We start from the raw sequence: 24,247 nt of genomic DNA, 5'->3' as shown, positions 1-24,247 counted from the left end.
CGGTTGACCAGTTGCATCACCAGATAAAGGAGCTGTGGGAGGAAGTTAGTAGGCTGCGTAGCATCCGAGAGGATGAGCAGGAGATTGAGAGGGTATTCTCGGAGACTGTGCAGCTCCAGGAGTCCCCAGCCCCCACTACAGCGGAGTTGTCCCCAATGTGGGGGGAAACTACCTGGATCTTCTAAGGACAAAATTTGTCCAAGCAGCCAGTTTGAGTAAGGACAGGATATAAGCGGAATCCTAGTAATCTTTTTTCTGCAAGCAAAGCCTCAAAAAGAGACCGAGGGGAGAGGATTGATAGTTAAATTGTTAGTTTTGAATTATGAATCAGATGTTGCTAGCATAAAACCTTAAAATAATGTCACCTACTGTTTTCACTTATAGTTTAGAAATGACGCAGTACTAGCATTGAAAGCAGTGTCCAACACTTATTATACAAAACCATGTTCTACAGGATTTTCTAACTCCATTTGCAGAGGTACCAAAACCACATGCCAGAATCATTAAAATACTCAAAAATGGGGACCAAAATGCAGTTAACAAACAATTTCATTAATATATTTTATTTTTAAGTTAAACCACCACGATAAAACGAAGTCACATATTGAATACCAGGATACCTGCAGTATTTGTAGACTCCTGAATGCTAATATCAATACGTCATTCTAACAATTTCCTTGAATTTGAAGGTATTTTTTGGTAAATTCCAAGTAGAGTTAAAGCAGAAATTTGGGTACAGAAATAACAGATGACCTTTCAGGAAACAGCAGCAGAAGAAATAATAACAGAGTGATTTTAAGTGCAAACATAAAACCTGAGGTGTATGTTAAATCAACATAGTTTCCAATACAGAAGCCTGTAGTGCTGTAGAGAAAGAAAAAAAAAAAAATTCAAGGTTGCTGCTAGCAATAAAACATAAAAAATAATTTAAAAAGTTGTCAAGGCAGTCACTTCCAAAATTATGTTAAATGACTTGTGTCTGAATATTTGGAAAAAAATTGCTCTGATGCTCTATTTCAATGCTTTTTTGCTTCATTTTCAACCAGTTGTTCTAGCAGGAGAGGGGAATGACTTGTCCCTAAAGAAAAGATTTTGTTAGTTTCTTTTCTGTCTTACCTTCTCTTACAGACAACCTATTAATGAGTAAGATATAGACGAGTCAGGTTTAGGTTGAAAACCTGACATCACTTCACTTCACCTAAAAGCTATTTTAGTGGAACTCACACATGATGCATGAAAGTTTAAGTAGTCAAGTGAAAGATCACCTCTGAAAATACAAACTGGGTATATTTCACTCTACTGGAAGAATTATCACATAGTGTTGAATGAATTATAGTATATTAATTCATTTCACATTTGCAGTTAGTGTTACTCTCAGTAAATAACATCACAATTTAGGTAGTTACCCTAAACTTCTGTTCATCTCCCTTTTCTCTACAGAACCTTTGTGTTTTGTCTATGAACAAACTATGTTATGGATATTCTTTCCGAGTATGTCTTCACTTTTGATCTACCTGGCATCAGGTATACTGACATACAGACTTCAGATAACCATAAATTACTAATACAAAACTTAATTACAATATGGTAACATTTTAATTTCCTAAGTATAGTATTTTAATTTGTACAGTTACTCGACTGGATACATGCAAGTGTTTCTACATTTTACTATTTTAAAGCTTGATCGTTAAGTATTCCAGGAGCTACCTGACAAAACAAAACTCCTATTTTCCCCTTTCCCTGTGACAGTTATCAAAACAGCAGAAATCAAATATTTTCTCATCCTAATCCTGGGGCACTGCTAACATTTCTGAGCAAGCAAACATGGATTTTTCAATGTCCATCTTCACTTTTTGCAATATATATTTCATGAACAGCTTCTTAGGCTACTCTAAAAGTGCTAAGTTGCAGCTGAAAGAAAATAGTTCAACAGATCATAAAAGGATACAGAACCCTTTACCTCTCTTTTCAAGTTTTGTTGCAAAAGGTAGACAAATATGACAAGATATACACGACATCATACAACCAAAGTGAAGGATGCTTCCCATTCTCCATTATGTGGCAGGTGCACACATGAGCATACAAAAATGCATCAGCAGCTTATTATGATATGCATATTGATCTTTAGGGGCAAAACCAGACATTAATTACAGATGGGGGCTGAGGATCTCACTGCCATGGCAATGAAGAACACCTGCTGAGGATTGCTCTGCGACTGAGTTAAAGAATTCTGCTTTCCAAAATGCATTTCACAGAAGGCAAAAAAAGCTTTACAATAGAAAGTTATGATGGATAAAAGCCCAGTTACAATGTCAGACGTCCTTCAACTAACAAGCAGCCCACCGTGTAAACGGCTGTCACAAAGGTCAAAAATACTGAAGCTCTCTGAAATCAAATAATGTATTGTCTGGCAAAATAAACATGGCTTTTTAAAAATTCCCCACTGCCATCCTTTCAAGCATTCTTATCACCTCCCACTAGCTGAGGCTCATCAAAACTTTAAGTTCCTCCAGTCATCTCTTATTCCACCTCACTTCAATCCATCAACATTTTTCTCTTTGCCTTCTTCCAGCATACTACAAATCTTGCTCACGTTTTTGCCCCTGCCCTGTGCATCGCTCACTGCCAAAATCCACACGTAAGAGGAGGAAAAAAGTGAATTGAAAAAGAAATCCCATTTAGATATCTCAAGGCATACTCAGAAAGAGTATTCTGTCTCTTCCTTGTGCTTCAGAAGCCAGGGAGACACTGAACTATTAAAGATTCATACCTCTACAATATTACAGACAGGCTAGCCACCCAGTCTTCTGATATAAGGTTGTATCAAGATTAACCGGATAAAAAATTCCATATAATATTTAAACGTAAACATGGTACATAGTTTTTTCATCATTCTTTATTAATTCAGTAATTCCAACCAATTTAATATATACCCTCATTATCTCTCTGAGATCACATAACAAGCATTCAAGCCACTTCAAGGAAAATTCCTTTCTGATATTACTAGAATCAGAGCCAAGATTAAATAAGAACGCAAAAAAATTGAAGTCCTAGCAGAAGCACAGAAATGCCCTGAAGATACTATAAAGTATAAAAAGCAAAAAGGCAGAATATTGAAGCTCTTCAGGAATTATAAAATAATTCAAAAGTGCATGCCAACTGCATAAAACCCAGAATTCTTTCTTACTTCGAAATTGTTCTGGATCTTATCTCATTCAAAGTCCAAATCCAGGTCACCAACTGTAGTAAAGCTAAAAATCAATATTTTATATGCATCTATATTTGATGTATATGACAATATGCCAATAAGAACAAGTAGCAAGAACATACTACTGAACAGTCTAGACGGTAGCACAATCTTTACATAACTAGCCTGTGAAAAACAGCATGCTGAAATATGAAGTGGAGAGTGTATACCTCCAAAAACATTCTCCTCTACTGTCACTCTGTCCAAAAGGTGACAAAGGCCTTTTCATTTAAGGAAGTCTACAGATCAATAAATGAAGGAAAGGAGATATTACTAGATTGAAATAGTCAGGCTGCAGAGTTCTACTTAATTTAGGGTCCCTTCAAGATCATTACAATTTCTTTGGGACAAAAAGCTCAATCTTAAAATTTCTGAGTCAAAATAATTCAAAAAGAAAACAAAGCAGTCTAAAAAAGCCTCTGCACAGCTCAGTGGGGAAGTTAAGGCACCTCTCATGGAGAAAAGAAAAGAAAAGAAAGGCACTAAGAAACAGAAAGCTTACCTAAACAGGAAGAAAAACAGGAAAATCCACAAAACGTGATGGGTCAAGCAGGAAATTAAAAGGGTTAAAAAAAGAATCTGAAAAATGCCTTATAATGAGTGGTTAAGCTGTTATCAAAAAGTTCTGAAAAGTGACTCAAAATCAGGAAGCCAGCTAGAGAAGTGATATGACCACTTGGCAACAAGGTGTCAGGGGAGCACTCATGGATAAATCTATAGCAGAGGAACTCTATGAATTCCTTGTGTCAGCCCTCACTGCTGAAGACGTGTGGCAGAGAGAAAACAGAAGAGCTAGATCAATTAGAAGAAAATAGATGGAAAGTGCCAGACCAATTAGAAAAGTTATGTGTCAGTATGTCACCATGACCAGATGACATTCACCCTCGAGGTTCTCAAAGAACACAAACATGAAACTACATCTAACTGCAGGCTAAGGAGCATCACTGAACATTACAAATAACCACTAGGTCAGAATGGCTGGACAGGAGTGTAACTCTCCTCTAAAATGGGGCCAGTGAGTCTTAAAGACCACCACTGAGCACATGCATAAAAGAGCTTGGTGGGAAAGAGTCAGCACAACCTTTGTAAAGGAAAGTCTGGAGTCTTATAAGTACATGGACAAAGGGCATGCCACAGACAAAACGTAACAAACAGTGAGGCTCCCCACCAAAGTGCAGTCAGGAAACTTAAGTTCCCATAGGATTGGAGAAAATGCCCTTTTATGGGCTGAAAGTTGGTGAAAGGATAGAAGGCTTAATGGTCGGCTTTTCAGGGTTGGAGAGAGGCAGCAGTGAGTCCTCCAGGAACAAGTTTTGAGACCGCTTTTATCCAACTTCTCTATCAATAACCTGGAGAAGGGATAGGTAACGAATATCCAAGTTTTCAGATGACAGTAAGCTCTTTTAATTATTCAAGTGTTATGCTATGTGTCAAGACTATGGTGTTTGGGCTACTCTGATTTTAAAAAGCTGATCCAAGAGCAGTTCTTAGCCTGCCACTTAAAATCCATGGTGCCTTCCCTCTCATTGTTCTCCCTCTCCCGCTTTCTCCTCCCAGTCAGACTGCACACACATGCAGGATGGTCAATGGGGAAGTACGATCTCAGCTCACTCCTCATTTTACCTTCAGAATCATTAGATGTGCACTGAACTTAGAAATAGGAGCATGTACCAAACAATAGATGCTCATATCTCGAGTTCTAATGGATAATAGTATCTGACCATGTATAAGCAGTGCTGGGCATAAATAGTGGCATGATAAGAAAGTGCAGCTCAGATTGTCCTAAAATAAGATACAGTGTTTAGTGCAAAGCAGTTTTAAAGGAAAAATAAAAAATTAATTATAATGTCATATGAAGGCAAGGACAACTCAAAGCCCAGCAAATAAACCTGAATTTGATGCAGAACATAAAATAGAAAATCCAAACAGTGAAGCAACGGGGTGAAATCGCATTGCCAAAGGGAATTTGCTAGCTTTCAGCATCACTAACTGAACAGAAAGAAGGGTGAGGAGGAGCTAAGCACTTGAACCTTAGTAGTAATTGAACCCAAAGTAGTAACCACAGCAAAGAAGGTTATGTTTCAAATCTGTCATTAGCCAACAATACAGAGCACTACCCATTTACCACTTACAACAGACTTAGTGCTAGCTATAGAGGTTAGGAACAAAGAGCTGAATGCCAAGACAGAATGGGACAACACTATCTGACACAATTTGTCAGTTTTGCATATTAATATTAATCGACTCCAGGAAAACTTCATGTATATAAATCCAATTTGAAATAAAAAAAAATCTATTACTTACAATGAGTTAAGTTCACAGTTTAAGAATGTGGCAGATATTATTATTCAGCACAAACCAAAACTCAGTCGTTTACAAGCATTAGATTTCTGATGGGAGATTACCTCATCTTGGTTGTATAGATTTATCTTCTATCGGACTACAATGCCATGTAATAAAGCCATTAGATCTCATCCAAAATGAGTAACAGATATGGTCACTCATAAGATCTCTGTCCTTATACAATACCTCTGCCAGTCCAAAATTTAAGGCTAAGTCTTTATTTTCAATATCTTACATCCAGAGTATCACCTAAATCTGTGGCATGAGGGCCACGGATCTGCTTTTCTGGCTTAATGTAACTGCATTTATAATCATGGTCAATCTTACACAAATAAGTGACAGAACTGTCTTGGGAACTAGATCAATCTTGCAAAATGAACTCACATAAGATCAACAGAAACTTCTGCATATCTAGGTCTAAGTACAAAGCACTCTTCTTCTAACCTTGCCTTTGTTAATACACAATAGATAAACACATGCTGGCATGTAACAATTTAAAAACTGTTCTACATGCTGTTTCTCTATGGGAAAGGAGGTGAGAGAACAAGCCACACACGACTGACATTTGTCACAGCCACTTAATGAACTTAAAGTCCTACAGATATCATTGTGGTGAGGGCAAGTATAGAGAGCCTTAATATACTCCTACTGAGGAGGATGTGAATAGGCAGAAACTACTGTTTGAAAATGACAGAAAAAAGAGAATAAGAAACAGCAATGTGTTTAAAATATACAACGGTTGTGATAAAAACATGGAGAAAAAGAAAAAGCAAAACCAGAAAAAAAAAGTACTTTGTAGAAAGTGCATTTATGGGAGGTGAGGGCGGACCAATTCATAAGCCCTAATTCTACCTCTTTGTATACAGAGTCGGAACAGAGGCTTCTCTAAGCAGCAAGAAAAGGAAAGCAATTTAAGTGTATAAGCATAAGTTCACTGTTTAAGTGAGCCATTTCAGACAGTAACTCATACCTCCCTTCCCCATCTCTAGAGCTAGTTAAATCAGACTAGCTAATTCCATGGAACAGAATTCCCAACTTCCTTAACAACTTTTGGCATTATCAAAAGCATTCCAAAGAAGAATCACTGAGGTTACTATTTCATTGTCAGTTGTGACCAAGAAAGGACAGGAATCAAACACCAGCTTGTTGTTTGCTTGAAATAAAATGAAGACGAGGGAATAATAATAACAAACCTACTTAAGAATTTTCTGCTAATAGCTTCTTCCCTCATCCATTATTCATGGCACAATTCTCCATCCCCTGTTATAATTTAGCAGTATTTGTTGGAACTGTTACTTGATGCACCTAGAATAAATCTGGTCTCCCAGCTAAGGCCAGTAAAATACTCTTTTCCAAAACTATAGAAACACTCCAGCATTAGATTATTAGCATGAAAACAGGAACATAATATATTAATTAACCTTAGGGTAATTAAACTTTTTCACTCCTTTTTAGAGGAAACAACTTCCCAGATACCTGTATTCTGGTCACTTATCAGATCAGCAGGACAGGACAAGTGAGGAGATATGCTGTTAACAGAAATAAAATTACCCAGTAAATTTCTTGCTCAGCTGTGCAGTTTCTCCCCTCATTCATCATGAGTGCAAAGTAGTGAGCAGTGAATCAGAGCAGCAGTGCGAAGGAATGCCGAACAAGAACTTAGCATGCTCTTAGCATATAGACAAGACTACAGTTTTGACATATAATGCAAGAGAGATGCAAAACTATGCAACACCACTTCCCAAGCGGAGGGCAATTTTGACTAGCAAGATTCAGATCAGTAGGGTGACAGGTATCTGGCTACAGGAGAGGAGGAGTGAATTCTGTTAAGTGAGGCACCTGCGTCAGCCATGTCTGATTGACAGGTTGGGCCAGTGCCACAAAGAGAAGCAAAAGTTATTGTCTTCTCAGACTCGGAGTCTGAGACCACTAAGGTACCTATCTATCAATCAGACCTGATGTCTCAGGAAGTTCATGACTTGCCCAAGATCTGATCGGGGACTTCAGAGAGATTGCTAAGACCGTCTAGTCCCCGTACTGTTACTTTCTGCGGTTCATGGGTGTGGGCACAAATGATACTACCAAGGCAGACACTCTGATCTACTGATCAGCCTGACTATAGAGCTCTGGTGACTAGGGTAAAGAGAACTGATTTAGCTGGTGTTCTCCTTTACAGGGCAGTCGGGGAGAATGACTCAAGCAGGAGTAGATGAATCCTGCAAATTAGCACCTGACTGTGCGGCTGCTGTCACCAGCAGGGCTTTGGAGTCTATGACCCTAGGACCCTTTTCAGGGAACAAAGATTTGTCAGGTCTCCCTGACAAAGTAGAGAGAAGAGCGGCTTTAGCAACTGGTTTCTGAACCTCGTGAGGAAGGCTCGAAACTAGTCTCAACAGTGGATGCAGACCAAAGGATGAAGAGAAGTCAAGAAACATTGGTTGGAGGACAGCAGTCATAGGAGGCTCTCACATTCCCCTTGGGAAAGCAGGGGGACCGAAGCCCATCTGAATTGCCTGTATACACATGCAAGCAGCCTGGAAAACAAACAGGAAGAACTAAGAGTCCATATGCAGTCAGAGCTATGACATCATGAGACTACAGAGATGTGGTGGGATAGCTCACATGACTGGAATGCTGTGATGGATGGAGACAGACAGGCAGAAAAGATCATAGGGGTGTATGTAATGTGTGAAGAAGCAGCTTGAAGAATGGAGCTTTTCTATGTATGGGTGATAGACAGGCTGGCCAAGGCCAGAAAGAGGGATCTTGTAGTGGATATCTGCTACAGATCACTTAAGAAAAGATGGACAAGACTCTTCAAAAAACCAGAAGATCATACGTCCTGGTTCTCATGGAGGACTTTAATCTCCTTGACATCTGGCGGAAGAGCAACAGGGCAGGGCAAGACAGACCAGGAGATTTCTGGAGTTTATTAGGCACAGAGGAAGAAGAAACAGTGGAGGAACGTGATATTCAATAGCAGACTTCTCTAAAGGAACCAAAACATGGAAACATTTCAGATTCTGAGGGAAGTGAGGAAAGCAAACAGAGAAAAATAAAGAGCCTGGACTTTACAAAGTTGGACTTTGTCTTTCATGGCAGCCTCCCATGAGACCTCACCTTCTGAGCAAGCCAAAGAGTCTAGGGAGACGCAGATGATCTTAGAATCACAGAAAAATTCAAGGATAGCTTCCACAAAACACAAGATGGTCCTATCTGATGTTGTGACCAACCAACAGCCCCTACAATGGGAGAACACTCAGAGGCAAGGTGCCCCATAAATCTCAAGGACAGTGCAGGATGCAGCTCACTAACCACAGCTGTTGTGCAGAGAACTGACATTATCTCAAGACAAAGGGGCCTGGAGGGTGGCCTTCGTCTTAGACAAGCAGCCAGTTACCTGGATCTGGCATAAGTGTGTTTTTTTTTTTTTTTTCCCTGAGCTGACCAAAAGGATGTGAATATCTCCCTGGAATTAGCCAGACCAGCATAGGTGAAGTGTATATGTGGCTCAGCCCAAAAGAGAATATAAATCCTTAACAACTAACAAAGAAATTTCGAAGAGAGCAATGGGCTTGAGCTGGCATCAACCCACATATTCCTTCCCGGCAACTGGGGACGCCCAGCCTTGTGACGGCGAGCACGTTTGAGACCAATAACGGCAATCACATTGGTATTGTGATTAAACCCTCTAGTTAGATTTTGTTAAGTGTATACACCTGAACTGTGATTTCAGTATATTACTGAATCACTCTGCTAAATCAAAATCCTGTGTAACATCAAGCTCTCTCAAAAGAAACTTTGTATTAAGCATTGCACTCTTTGTATGCATGGAATATCTAAAAGAACCTGGTCAGAGTACTGGACTCTGATAGATGTGCAGAAAGTAGATGCAGGAGTGGCCTTAGTCAGCCACGGTGACTTGCTGCCAACTCCTAACTAAGCTTAAAACCAAAAGGAAAGATATGAAAGAGGGACATAAGGATGCATTTAATTTTTATTAAATTTCATAAGGATGAAAGAATATAGAAACAGAATACTCTCTTTTCTAAGATAAGTTCAAATTGCACATTGAAAAAAAAAAAAATCACAAGGAGAGTGATCAACCGTTGCAACAGGTTGCCCAAAGGGGTTGTCAATTCTCCATTCTTGGAAATAACTGAAGGTCAACTGGAAGAGGCCTTGAGCAACCTGCTCTACCCTTGAAGTCAATCCTGCTTTGAGCAGAGGGCTGGACTTCACAGGCTCCTTCCAACTAAAATTATTTTATGATTTGGTTCTTAAAAATTACTCTTGAATAAGATTCATTGACCTGATATGAATATGACAAGTGGCACACACAATCCACATTCCAGATATTTTACATTACTGTATCCTCTAAGAGATCTAGATTACATACAGAATTCCAGGGCACAATTTATACTCATTTTGCTAAAAACCTTTCAAGAAAGTGGCCAGAAACAATAACAAGATGCAATGGAAGAATTTTTCTAAGGACCAACTGGCATGAATAGAAAAGTTCCCAGAAACAGATCTACCTTTTTCACAGTATGGAAAATCTTGCAGTCTAGGGAAAATAACACACATATATGCTCATCATCATACAGTCTGGAGTTGAAGATTGTTGTCAAAATAAGCCAGATCTTTGCATGTTCCATCATTTGTTAAATATCTGACTAATCCTCAGATTCCCCCATTTACCTATATGGATGCTTCTCTCTAAGTTTCTTTAAGTGTATTGAGAATCTCCTCACACCAGTGTTTCACAGTGTAAATTGAGCATTTAACTCTGCTATCTTTTTTCTCTGATTGGAAAAAAAGGGGGGAGCTATTTAATTTGCTCAGAAGTATCAGCTCCTCTTTCTTCTTCTCTACTTCTGCAATAGTCCCTCACTGAATACCCTTGGCATTGATAACAATGAATGTATCCTCCTGGGGGGAGGGGGAGGGAAGGTTCCCCTACACAAAGTATTGAGGCCTCTTTCTTTTTTGTTTCTGTTTGTCCTGTCCATTCAGTTTCTTCTCATGCAGTTGTTTCCAAAAGATACTGTTTAAAAGTAGTACTCACAAACACAGCATATATTATTTTCAGTAAACAAGTTAGAATCCACTGCTTATTGTATAGTCATATGCAGTACTTTACCAAGATGGAATGAAAGATTCAGGCAAAGATCATATTGGTAGGAGATGAACTATGTCTGCTGTTGAGAAGGTTTTGCTTATTAAATGGTAATCTGAGTAAAAATAGTCGAAGCTTTAACATATCTGTCCGTATGCTTTCAAAAAGGCTTCACAGCTTCTTTCAGAAAATAAGATTGTCCTTCATCTTCACGTGTAAAATAGAAGCTACAATAATAAAAACATCTTTTTTCATCAAAGATGCCTCACAGGAGGCAAACCTAGGCTGAAAAGAAAGGTATTTTATCAACATGAACGAATTCCTTGCAATCAACATGTTTTACAAGCCCCGTGAACTCAGTTGTGGTCTAAGTTTTGATTTAGCTTTTAAATAGGAGGTAGCAGAATGCAAATGTCTACAGGAGCACGAAAAGTTGGCCAATTGCAGAAATGGGCTACTATCAAAACTCTGCAAATCAGAAGTTATTTTCCACATGGGAAGAACGTCCTCTCTTTCATGCCATAACGGTGATTAATGGAAATTGCCTCTTTTCAGAGAGCTTGTGACCAGAAGTGCTCTTTTATCTGTAACACAGAATGCTAGGCTGAAAACTATATGGGCCAGAGAGGCTCTCTACAGAAGCAAAGAGCAGGTGTAAATTCAGAAAGGCTCTCTTGGAGTCTTTCCAAGACTCTAAAGAAAGAGAAGAGTGCTTAGCAGCCTGACTTTCACTCAGTTTTCTTAGGAATGACAGCGGGCGTCTTATTAAACTTTTGTGTGTCACCCCTTAAGATCTAGTCCAGCATTTATTGTATAACTGTCTTAATCATAGCTGATGAATAAGAGGCAAAGTTGTGCCATTTCAAAAACAAAACAAAACACAGAGACACTTGTCAAAGGAAAATCAACAAATTAATCAACGTAAATGAATTTTAAAAACAACATATGTCATCTAAATTATAAAACACACCTCAACAAAGGCCATGGAAACTTTTCAAACAGCACAGTTCTTGCTTAAGCAGACATCTGATTAATCTAAGAAAGTACTGTATTCTATAAATACCACAAAATGACAGAATAGGCTATGCTCATTATTTGTTCAATATTTATAAGCTACTTTGAAGATGGATAGCACTACTTACTATAAAGGATGGTTGATACTGCGCATCAAAAGTGCATAATATACTCTTCCAGAAATTGTTAAGTACCTGTCTGTTTACAGCAGTGCAGAATAATTACACAAAGCCTAACAGGCTGTTCACAGTATAAGTACAGATCAGCTCCTTAGCAGGCTTAACTCACATACTTCTTTTTGGAATAGCTTTAATGCTGCACATTAATGAATATGGTTTCAAAAAGAAAGAGTACTAACCCTGTAGAGGGGGTGGCATTTGTCCTTGAAACACGGTGCCAAACGAGCATAGATCTGCAGGCTATAGTAATAACTTGCCAGCTGGAGAGATAAAGCGGAATGCAATTGCTTTTCAAAGCACTTGTTGGCATCTACCACCTAGGAGAAAGAGAGCATTAATTTAGATGAAAGAATTAGCAAGCATACAACATTAAGTGCACAAACTTTCTGAAAGCTACTTGCTGTGATTTAGAAATAGCTCTGACTCTACATGTTGTCCTGGCACAGAAGTAAATCGGGGGGGGGGGGGGGGGAACCCACACCAACAGGCAAAGCTAATTATGATGCTTTCCTCCCCTCGCCCCAACCACCTACCCCAAATGATTTGCAAACTACAGCTCTCTTTCTTCTCTACCACAAAGTTGTTATCCGTATTTGTGCACCACATTAGAACTGTCAGTCCGATGGCGTAACTCCTATTGTAACTAAGAAAACGTGCCTTTTCACCAGTGCCGTGCCCATAACTCCATTCAAGTGCATTTGTTAGGAAGTTCCATTAAATGCACTAGCCCAAATCTACATTTTTTAAAATCAGAACTCAAAGACATAAATTGTAAAACTTTAAGGAAATTACATTTTCTTGTAGAATTTTGTAGTTCTGTGAATAGTCTTTCCTAGTAAAAGCATAGTAATAAAACCACTATCAACATACCTGTGGCAGTGCAAGTAGATAGGCAAGAGACAAGGCCATATCATTTGGTAAAGCATCATTTGCCAGCTGCAGCAGAACTGCAAGACATAGGAAGGGGAAATAAAGCTTTAATTACTGACCCATATAACCTTGGCAGTTAGCTACTGAAATGTTTTCCGTGTAACCATATTTTATTAGACACTAGCTTGAAGCACTCTATACATACTTAATTGAACACTAATCAGTGCAATCCAGAAACAGATAATATGTAATTAAACTGCAACACAGCTTTACCTTGACTTCCAGGCAAAGTGTTTTATGCATTAACCAAACAAGAATGTGAAATTGGAGTAACAGATGCCAAACAAAGCACCTGAAACATCATCTGCACCGATTTACCACACGTAAATCTGTTGCTTGTAAAAATCAAAGCAGTAGCGTAACACTGAGAACACTATAAGACGCCAATGAAAGAAACGTTATAAAATGTCTTCTTTTCAAGCCTTAGCTCTAATTTTTCGCCTCTGAACACAAGCCACAAAAAGCGTCACATGAATAAACAAGACCAGTGAAATAAAACAAAATGTGCAGGGGACTTCCCAGAAACATAAAAGGGACACAAGCCAACTGATTTGCCCCATACGTATTGTATATATATTGCAAAGTTTCCTGCAGAAATCCTTTAATTATATTGCTGACAATTATATCTAGCCTGCATTATCAAAGTGATGAGGTACCAACAGACTATAGATAAGCTGACCTAACTTCTATGTCAACGGAAGGGTGTCACAAACTAGAATGGGTTCAATTAGGAATAACATATTCCTAAAAGAGAAATTTCCTTGCATCCCTGTAACGTTAATGTTTACTTTAATAAATGTTAAAGCTAATCTTAAGAAAAAAAGTAGTTGGGGAAAATGAACAGCAGTTGTTATGAACAGACCTAAAGCTGAAAGGATAGACAAACCACGCTCTTTGTACTGAAGCAGACAGTGAGTGCTACGTCTCGCTTTCCACTTCTGCTTTTCTGCCATTAGGTGAGCAGGGGGGGAAAAAAAAAACAACTTACCAAAAATTATGAATATAATGTTTAAGGCCAGATTAGCTAGTCTCTTTCAGGACTTTTACATTTCAAGAGAAAATGGACAAAAACAAAACAAACAAACAAAATCATGCCAAACAATAACTTCTTAACAAAAACATTTCTTACCAGGTATTGGAATCAGAAATATCAGCATGGAGACACAGCAGAAATGAATACGTCAACAAAGAATAATGGTTCTGACTACAAAAAGATCCACTTCTGGTAAAACTGACACAAAAATTACCTGCTTCTCCTCCACAACCACACGATGATTCTGTTGTCCACTATCTCTTTCAGGATGACAGAACTAACGACTGCCAGTATATAAACAGAAGAACCAATACACGGACAATGCGAGCGCCCATGGTTCGTCAGCTAATAACAGGCCCTCTGCTTTATGCAGCATTTCCTTCTGAACTACAGTAAAACTACACCGTGGTTGCTATTAAAGTTCTAACAAACAATTACAGAATAGCAATTGTCATGAAACCCTTAAGATTCAGTGTTGGTGGCGTAGGGAATATAAATTATTAGTTCCAAGAGTCACTTCATAATTCTTATAAAACCTGGATCAGAAATCGTATAAGGAATTGCAAGCATATCAAGCAAAAATAAAATAAAATAAAAATGAAATAAAATATTTAAAAACATACACTTTCAGTTCTTTGATTTCTTCTCTCCCCGCCACCCCCAGTCAGTAAAAGTCCTCTTCCAGGAGCCTAGCTCTTTGCTTATTTCAAAGAAATCTCACATACCAATATTCCCCTCCCACACAAATCACTCCTGAGGGCATGCTGGCAAGAGACCTGCATAATTTAGACACACAAACACACACTGAATTCTTTGTTCTAAGGGATGAATTACAAAAGCCTTGATCGATCACTTACAATTTTCAGATTATCATTAAATTGCCATCAGACTGAAGTGGATTTAAACGCTGGCCCTCAGCCAGACACAAGAAAGAAATTTTATGTGAAAAGTCATCACGGAGATTGTCTAGATGGCAACACATCACGGTTGCTGCAAATACAAACCTGTCCATCAGAATCTATGCTTCAAATAGCTCTTTACCAATAGTTTTTTGCTGGTGACAGCTTGTTTCTGCTGAATTCAAAATAACCTGGATGCTGTCCAAGTAAAGATAACAGGACTCTGGAAATATCTAATATTAAAATCTTTATGAAAACATTTGCAGAATTTGTGTGCAAAGATCACATTTGTGTGCAAGATAACTTTTAGGTGATTTGTTCATGTGTGTGTGAGCATTGTTTTTACTTTGGTAGTATGCTATTAATACACACGTTTTTAAGAGGTAATTCATCTTCTGAAGACATTTATGGGAATTCCGGAAAAAGTGCTGAGAAAGGGGGGGGGGGGGGGGGGAGAACCCAATACTGTTAATCCACAGCTAAATTTATTAGAATTAGCAAATTTCCAATCCACTGATTTACAGAAAGCTACACTATACCTATGAGCACTTACAAAGAATGCTGCCTATTGAGTACATAAATGTAAAAACAATACTCTGCACACGTAAGAGGAGGAACGTAGAGACTCAAGAACTGAAGTTGGAATCTAAAGTTCCTTTCTTTATTCAAGTAAAAGTTCCCGAACCCAAAACGTCCACCTCAAACTCAGCCACTGAACTGGAAACAACTAGTCTAATTATTTAAGTTGGATCAGTAAGTAAGATTTCCTTATTTGCCAATTCACATCTTCGCTATAAGAAAGGAATACACACATTTTAATCTTTGCCTCCCCCTCCTCATGATTTTAAAATTATTTTCTGCATTGACAGCATGAAGAAAACAGAATATGAATATATCCTCATTTACACTTGTTGTTATCTTTTCCAATTCATAGATTTATTCTATTAGAACCATACAAGCTATTAGTAATCTGTAGAAATACTGCACATTCAAAACTAGTGAACTGCATATTCCTAAACCCAATATGGTGGTTTTCATTGAAAAGTTAAAATAAAAGTGTGTGGCTTATGAAAAAAGTCTCATTTTAAACTTTTTTCACATTGCAAGTGATTTAATGCACTCATTTTCCCCAGCAGAACTCCCTATGGAGTAAAATGTACAGATATCTTTCTTCAAAAAACACTAACAACATGTAAATATTTAAACAGTTCATTTTTTAAACCAGCAGGAGACAGCTAAAAGTAAAGACAAACAATTGTAGTTAAAAAACCTTAAAACATTTTCATTTTTAACAAATTACTAAGTATAATCTATAAAATCTAGGAATTTTAAAAGCAGTAGAAATGTTTTATGGATTCCAAAAACTGTAGATGAGCAATTATGCAGCAAATAAAACACTAAAAATCCTGCACTTCCGAAGTAGTAAAAAAAAAAAAAAAAAAGACACAGAATCTGAACAAACACAGGCATACAAGTAAGATTAACACTGAGTTGCAAATTTCTATTCAATTATCTCTATACATGACACTATTCAAAAACCGTTAAATAAATTTTTGCTCACACAATTTTCATATCCTCATCAGCCTCCAAATTACAGCACCTGCTTACCAACTTGAAGATTTTAGGATTCTATAGTCCTTACTGAGTGACTCCTTTTAAAAATATCACTTTCCTTGGAAACTCTGTAGCTATTTCCACCAAAACTATTGACTTAAAAACTTGAACCATGATCCAACTGGTATAAAATATCAAGACAGCACCCCAGAGTATTATGCACAATTCTATATATTTAAATTCATACATATCTTCCCCAATATATAGTAACTATGTAAGTGCGTACACGCGTACCCATACCTTCCGTAGTTGGAAGTAGGTCTTTTCCTTCACTCTTTGTTTCTGTCAGTTTTTCCGTCCTCAGTAAGACCTCTGCAAAGCTTTCCAGAGAATTGTTCTGGTATGTGCCATAGCTTACCTCAGACTAGAAGTAAAATAAGATAATTAAATGACACATGTCCACTACACAATGCAATTACATTTGGTTCATTTGAATCACATACAATTATCAACTTCAGTTCCTGCATTTGCCTTCCTTTCTGTTTAATTCTGAGATTTTTTTTTTCAATTATTGTACAAGACTTCAAATCCTTAGTCAGTCATGTGGCGGAGAGTAACTCACTTCCTCCCCCCTCCCAATCTCAAACCCAAAGTGTGGTGGAGTGCAACTCCCTTATCTCAGCTCCAATTGACCACAAATAGCTGAGAGCGCCCAGGGCTGACCAGGAGGAACTAGGTGATACTGCTTGCAAATGGTAAGGCCAGAAATGGGCATGAGATCAGCAAAAAGGTATTTTTCCCTACATGGCATGAAATCAGCAAAAAGGTATCTTCTCCCACACCTGGCATGAGATCAGCAAAAAAGTATACTTCAACATCAAATACTGTAAGACCATGAGTCAAATTCCGCACCCATAAATAGCGCTGCAGCCTAGAGCCCGTTGAGCTCTCCTGCAGGCAACTGGCTGCATGGTGATGAGTCTCCCCTTGAGTTGGGACACCTCTCAAGGTTACTCCTCGAGGTCATGAGACTCCTTACCCATGACAGATCCTCAGTAAGCGACCAATAGCACGCTTTGCAAACTTTGCTAAGTAAATCTCGGATTGATTGTGAACCATTGACTAAGTCTGGGAGCGGGTAGGAGTTCGGAAAGCAAGGGAGTCCATCCTGAACCCCATGACTTAACGGGACAGTCTCCTTGATGATTTCGTCTGATCCTGTCCTCTATGCGGTGACTAACCAAGTGAACCTTGCCAATGAATACATTAAACCCCTGTCTTATTTACCTTTGATCTTTGTTAATCTTATATTAATACGATATAAGATATGCAAAGTGCATCACTCTGCACTCATCTGCGACAAGTCACAAACCTAAAATCGAAATCATTACTTAATTATCAGACTTCCACCTGAAAACTAAAAATTCAAATCTCTGTAAGAGAGACTTACTTCTGTAACATATGGATCAGTAATGAGAGACTCATAAAATGGATGACAGCCTTGCTTTTCCACAGTGGCATTTTCTCCAGACCCACTTTTCAAAACATCTCCAAATTCTTGACCCTAGAGGAAAAAGAAAAAAAAAAAAAGGTGTAGGTGAGCCTAGTTATAACAAAAGCTTAAAAAAAAAAAATCTATAATTGCTTTTCAGAAGCAACTGTAAAGAAGAAACTGTAAATGAAAAAAATGTTGAATTGAGTGGGGATGACAGGAATCTTCCTACACAAAACAATACTGAATCAGGTCCAGCGTTTTTAAGAAAAGAAAAAAAAAAAAATCAATCCTCAAAAGCAGCATGAGAGAAATTTACATTATAAACACTATAGAAAATCCACTGAAATAGAGGAAGCAGAAAAGCAACAGATTTGAAAATAAAATGATAGTGTATTTAAAGAGTGGCCTTCACTGGATTTAATTCTCCAAAGCTCTGAAGTTTTGCCAATTTTTACTGTGTCTTCTATCACTAGGGAAGAAGAAACAGATGAGAAAAAAAGGAAGAGGAAGATCCATTCATTCGCTGAGTTTTCCTCGCAAACAAGCCCTGATGTCTCTAGCTCTGTTTATTCATTTGAGGTCTTCAGGTATCACATACCAAAGAAGGAGACCTGCTTTTACACTAATATATTAGTGAATATGTAAAGGAGACATGTCAGCAACCCCTTACATGTAACGGTCGAAGGTAAGTTAGTGATCTCTTCCACCACTGCCCATCACTGACAGCATGCAGCATGGCTTTTGTGGTCATAGTTGTGTTAGACAACACCTTCATGGTTTTTGATGTCGTCCAGTACAATAAATCAGCAGACTGGCTAGAGGAAACGATGGTTTCATCCTGTGAGCATACCCAACACAATAGCAAATGTTAGACTTGTGTTTTAATTAGGTCCATGACCTAAAGCCAAATACATTAGAATTCAGGCATACTGTGTTAATAACTTATTTTAATGATCATTGATTTAAGCAACAGCTGTTGTGTAAAAACAAACAAAGGGAAATTAAAAGAGATACAGGAGTTTTCAATCTAAAGCAAGTAGCATGATCAGTAGAACACTCTGTCCCTTATTAAATTATAATCTCATGGTACCAGCTGTTAGTATTTTCAGACTTCATAATGATATGGTTTACACAGTTGTCTAATAGTTCTGCAAAAATACTGCTTTCTCTACAAATAAAGCAATAGCATGCTAAAGTTCTTTAACAATTGAAGAAAGCTGATAGTAGAGACAATCTTGTGTTGGTACAGAGGAAGCATCAACTAAGTCACCTGGAATTCTCAGCAGGGGAAGTGCTGAAGAACTGTAAATCTCTAGACCAAGTGAAAAAAGTATTGTCAAGACTTCAAATTTTGCAGTCAGCACTTATGAGACACTGAATATAGCAAGTCTAACAGACTGGGGAAAAAAGGGGGAGAGAAGGCGCGAGGGAGAGAGATCCTAGTCTATTCTCAAACCAAAAGTTTCTTCTGCAATCCTTGCATGTAGGCATCTATACATTGTGCTGGAAAACATCTTTACCCACTTTCAGTAAACTCACATTTAAATTTGTTCTTAAAATTAAGGGTACGCTGCACAAAAGGAGGTTTCTACACCTTCCTCAAAGAAAGCACTTACATAATACAAAAAATATCCATGGGAGCTGATGTGTGGTATCTAACTATTCCAGTTCTATAAGGCTTGTGTCAACTGCACGTTTCACAAAGCTCACACATTAGAATGTAAATATGCAACTAGCATACGAATGTCTTCAGCAACTACAGAAAATATAAATGTTCCCCTCCATACATTAAACTTTGACAGCTGCATCTCCAACTTTTTTCCCCAACACCACTCTTATTCATTTACTCATACAACAAAGGGTATTAAGATAGAAAAGCCTCTATTAGCTTAACTAATAAGTGAATATGAGGTATTAGGTTACACCTTATTAACTCATAACAAAATTTCAGCTGTCAGAGCAAAACCATGTCAAGTTATGTGAGAGAAAATTATACCCTACCGTAACTTCAGTGACAAAATAGCAGTTAACTTCAATGAGGTAGAATTTTAATGCAGACAAAAGAAAAAAAGGAAAAAAAAGAAAAAAAATCCTTATTTTTAGAACCTTTTACTGTATTACTCAGCAATATACTGCCTCAAGTTGATTACAGTGGCAGTTCCATTTTAGATCTTTTCTTCTATCAAGGTTTCAACACTTTTTTCCACTCTTTTCTGAAATGATATTGTGCACTTCACAAATAAATAAATATCACCATAAATAGGTATCATCATAAATGATATCTATCACATTTTTCATGTGCTCTTATCTATTGTTCAAAAAGCCTGTACTGAGAGTTTGCCTTTTTTAAAGAACTTAAAGAACAATCTCCCAACAATTTCTCCTCCATTCTGATCCGATTCTCCACTTACAGTTGTTAGGCTGTAAGTTTTTAGAGGACTTGATCACCGCTGAGCTTTCAGTCTAAAAAAACATCCTAACTATTCTCCCCGCATCAGGCTCTGAAATTATAACTACCTCCAACTATTAATGATAATATTCAAAGGGAACTCACACAAGGCTTTGACAATCGATTGGAAATTTCAATTTGTACTTTGCCAAAGGAACAGAGAGCACGTGGACCACAACAGGTCAGAATTTAAACTCCTCTGAGAAGTACTGACCTCATGAAAGGAAAGCTAAAGATTTTTTAATTACACAAAAAGTGAGGTGGAGCAGACTGCTTAGAAGTACGGACAGTCAAATCTTAGTTTCCTTGTTTCTTCCTTTTTTAGTACTCCTATTAGAAAACAAATTTAACTAGCCTCCTTTATACAAGTATCCACCTACATTCTACATTTTTATTTTTTTCTTGGAGTTTTGTTTTGCTTTTCTAAATATATATAACAGCTAATGGAACTGGCTAATGGAAGACTCCAGTCCTGCAAAAAGAAAATAGACCTTTGACGAGTGGCTAAGGTAAAGGATTCAGCTCAAGACTGTAACACTAAAGTTTAGGCATCATTAGGTGTATAAGCTCTTATTATGACTTATATTGTCAATGGAGCCTAGAAAGTAACCCAGCCTTAGGTAGACACAACGGATTTGAGTCATAGACATTGGTCACTGAGATACGTGGAGGCATCCCAGACATCTGCATAATGACAGCAGATGAGAGAGAGAACCTACAGTCTCCGGGCCTGTAGCTAAAGGCCAGGGCATCTCAAATTGTTCTGACTATCTACAATCGGATAACTGAATCATGTACCTCATGGATGGTTAGCTGAATTATTCTCTACGCTCCATTAACTATATCTCCACTGATTACAACAGGAACTTCAGCACCTGGCGCACACAGACTTCTACACTGAGGTGTTCTGTTCTGCAGCACAAGAGTTCAGTGATGCTGAAAATGAACTCCTTCCAAGGACACGATACCTTCGGGAATGATAGCTGTCTCCTTCCATGGGGAAGTCTAATTTAGTTACTACAGAGTTAAAACTAGTCTATTTACGAAACCACACAACACAGTTCCATTCAGTAAAAATAAATAAATAAATAAATAAATACAGCATTCCCTACTCATTTCTAAGCAGCAACAACAAAGATGCATGACCTATCAATGTAGATTTTTAAAAGAGCTAGTCTCTTCCCAGATCTAGTGCTTGGGGGAAACAACAGCAAGACATTAATGCTCTGTTAGTTGGAACTTGATTTTGTTTTAGCAACATCTGTAAGATAACCATTCATCTAAATTTTTTGGAGAAATGTCTTCAAATTACATATGCTCTCCTACCAAACATTTTTTATTTCCTCCCCAAGAAGAGTAGCAATATTCTTGAAACTGCCAATTCCTCTTGCGCTAAAGTGCCACTACAAAGTAATTACATTTACACTTTCAGATATGCAAAAGATAATGATTTTATTTATAACAGAAGCAATGCATGTTAAGTATTAAGCAGATTAAGCATAAAGTCAGAGCTCATTTACAAGGCAAGATTTACTGTGGTTATTGTTTCTACTGTTTATACATAACACAGCATCTTGTGGCTAAGCATTACAATCTAATAATGTTAGCAATAATATTCTGAAATGCTCTTCATGAATCAAGACCTTAATTTGTTCCCTGAGATATTTTGGCTGAGAAGCACAAGAGTAGTTGCTGAGACAACTATAGCATACTACAAAGAGAACAAAGGGTGGGGAAAGAGGAAGCTTAATAAGTAAAATATTCTGTTATGTTGGAGTCACTGTAACTTCCAGAGGATAATTTCTCCAATGGATTCCATGAGTTCAACACACAGTGACAAGCTGGGCACTTAGGTAATGAAGTACAGCCTTGTGCAAATGCATTAGTTCCTACAGAATAATGATACGCCTTTTTATCACAGCAAACTGGAACTTCCTACAGAATAGAAAACACCAAGAATTCAGAAATATTATACTGAAGTCAGTACAGACACAAATGTGCCTCCTAGCATTGTTATGCAGGCTGTGAACATAAGTAGCCAGCTGCTGTCAAGACTTGTGAAAGTTTCATGGGAAAAAAAAAAGTTTTGAGGAGACATTTAAAATAATAATGAAATGACTTCAGACATTCGTAGGGAGTTCTTCCTCATCATCAAGAGGAAAACGTCTGAAAAGTATGATTAGTTGTTGATGTAGTGGTAACTAACCGTTCAATATTAGATGAAGTTAGGAAGAGGCAGAAAAGGGTCACAAAAGCTTTGGAATACTGACATATTTACAAATAAATATTTTTAATGCAACAGAGAAAGGGAAGCACAACAAGGTACGTACACCAGAAAAGGCTTAGTCACGTCAAGATAAGGAATATTACATTCAGAGCACCAATTTGAAAGGGTATCAGAAAGTGAGGAAGAAAAATATTTGTCAAGGCCTTGAGAAAAGGAAGTTACAAGTTAAAAAAAAAAAAAGGAGCAAGAAGAAAGGGTAAAAAAAATCTTATTTTATTTTTTACTTGAAAAAAATAAAATTCTGTGCAAGAGAAAGACTAAACATCAGGAATTAAGTGCAACTATTGGGATTGCAGTCATGGGATTTAAACAAGTCAGAGAAGTAGCTATTGAATATATAGCTTTTCGAACATTTTAGATGTTTATAATAAAGGTAGGGTTAAACAGTGGCTAAATATGCTTGGATATATTCTCCTCCTGTTTCACTGCAAGACACTGCAAGAAATAAGAGACGCTATAAATCCCAATTTAAATTACCTGTGAGAGGATAAAAAGTTAGAATAACAAACATAAAGAACTCTCTTTCCGAGCGTTGCACTGTGAAATACAATGTGGCAAGAAAGCTGTATTAAGACAAAAACAAAAAAAATTAACGCAGCAACGCACAAACTTGCCAGGTCAACTGCCTGCCTACTTCCAATTCCAGAGAACCAGCCACAATCAACGGAATAAAAAATTAATTAAAAAAATAGGAAGAAGTAAAAGTAGATAATTTTCTGGATGTTAATTCCCTAGCATAATTAAAATTGCTTCAGATATCCAAACTAAATTGGAAATGAAGTTATCTGTGAGTTTACTCAAGACTAATGAGTACTAATGCTTAGCTCGCGTTTCTGAATTAATTTATATGATTGTATATTTTTCTCTCTCACAACATACATAGAGTCAATATGACTACAGCATATGAAAGATATGTGACAAATTTGTTATATCCATCAGAATATTGTAACTGCACTCATCCACATTACATTGTGGAGCTCTGATAATTAACCTTCATTTAATAATCCATCAGAGAAATAAATTTATCAACTTCCAGACAAAAAAAATAGCACACATGCCAATGAACAGATCTCTTCTTCATACAAATGATTCTAGCAAGTACATAAGTTAAATGTTAAGCTCACTCCTTCTGCATATTATTTTCTGTGCTATTTTATTTTCCTGCCCATTCTTTTTATATATATAAAGCTGTATGTTCCCATTCCAATAACATGAATGAGACATTTCTTTAGATACTTATTAAATATACCAAAGACAAAAACATGTTGCATCTTCAGTTATCATAGGGAAAAATTCTCAGAAGGTAAATGACACTAAGTAGGACTGCAACTCAAAAATATTTGTCTCAAAATCCAGACTATACAACATGAAGCACCTTTCTTCTTTCTTTCTTTTTTTGGTTGGTTAGTTGGTTTTCTTTTAAGATGTGTTTATCCTCTACAGAAATACTTAATGAAATACAAAAGATAGAAGAGAAAATAAAAGAGTTTAATTTATATGAAAATCTTTCTTTTTCCAATGGAAGTTTTTAAACAAGTTTATAGTTTTTTTAATCTCTGAAGAGGCTGAAAAAGACCTTTCTTTCATAAACAGGCAGTTTTATCTTCTTTAAAGAGAAAAGTACTTCCCTGTTGTCTTAACTTTATAATCAAGAAAAGAATAAAGAATAATAGGAGGCTTTCTCTTGCTCCCCTGCCT

General features: G+C 37.3%; 1 protein-coding gene across 3 annotated transcripts in view; it reads right to left on the bottom strand.

The window, feature by feature from the left end:
* NBAS (NBAS subunit of NRZ tethering complex) overlaps window positions 1-24,247 on the bottom strand; it is a 187,445-nt gene that overhangs the window by 88,056 nt on the left and 75,142 nt on the right. For 2 of the 3 annotated variants that reach the window (XM_068937157.1, XM_068937159.1), the window contains 5 exons: window positions 18,484-18,651; window positions 17,769-17,882; window positions 16,619-16,742; window positions 12,773-12,849; window positions 12,082-12,219 (listed from right to left, as the gene is read on the bottom strand). In XM_068937157.1, the coding sequence (XP_068793258.1) occupies window positions 12,082-12,219; window positions 12,773-12,849; window positions 16,619-16,742; window positions 17,769-17,882; window positions 18,484-18,651 (621 nt within the window). The remainder of the gene's footprint in view (window positions 1-12,081; window positions 12,220-12,772; window positions 12,850-16,618; window positions 16,743-17,768; window positions 17,883-18,483; window positions 18,652-24,247) is intronic. The other variant, XM_068937158.1, reaches the window with a different exon arrangement.

This window comes from Struthio camelus, chromosome 3, assembly GCF_040807025.1.
Source record: "Struthio camelus isolate bStrCam1 chromosome 3, bStrCam1.hap1, whole genome shotgun sequence".
In the NCBI taxonomy this organism is placed as follows: Eukaryota; Metazoa; Chordata; class Aves; order Struthioniformes; family Struthionidae; genus Struthio; species Struthio camelus.
Note: the sequence above shows the minus strand (reverse complement) of the source record. Positions and strands in the feature narration are given on the sequence as shown.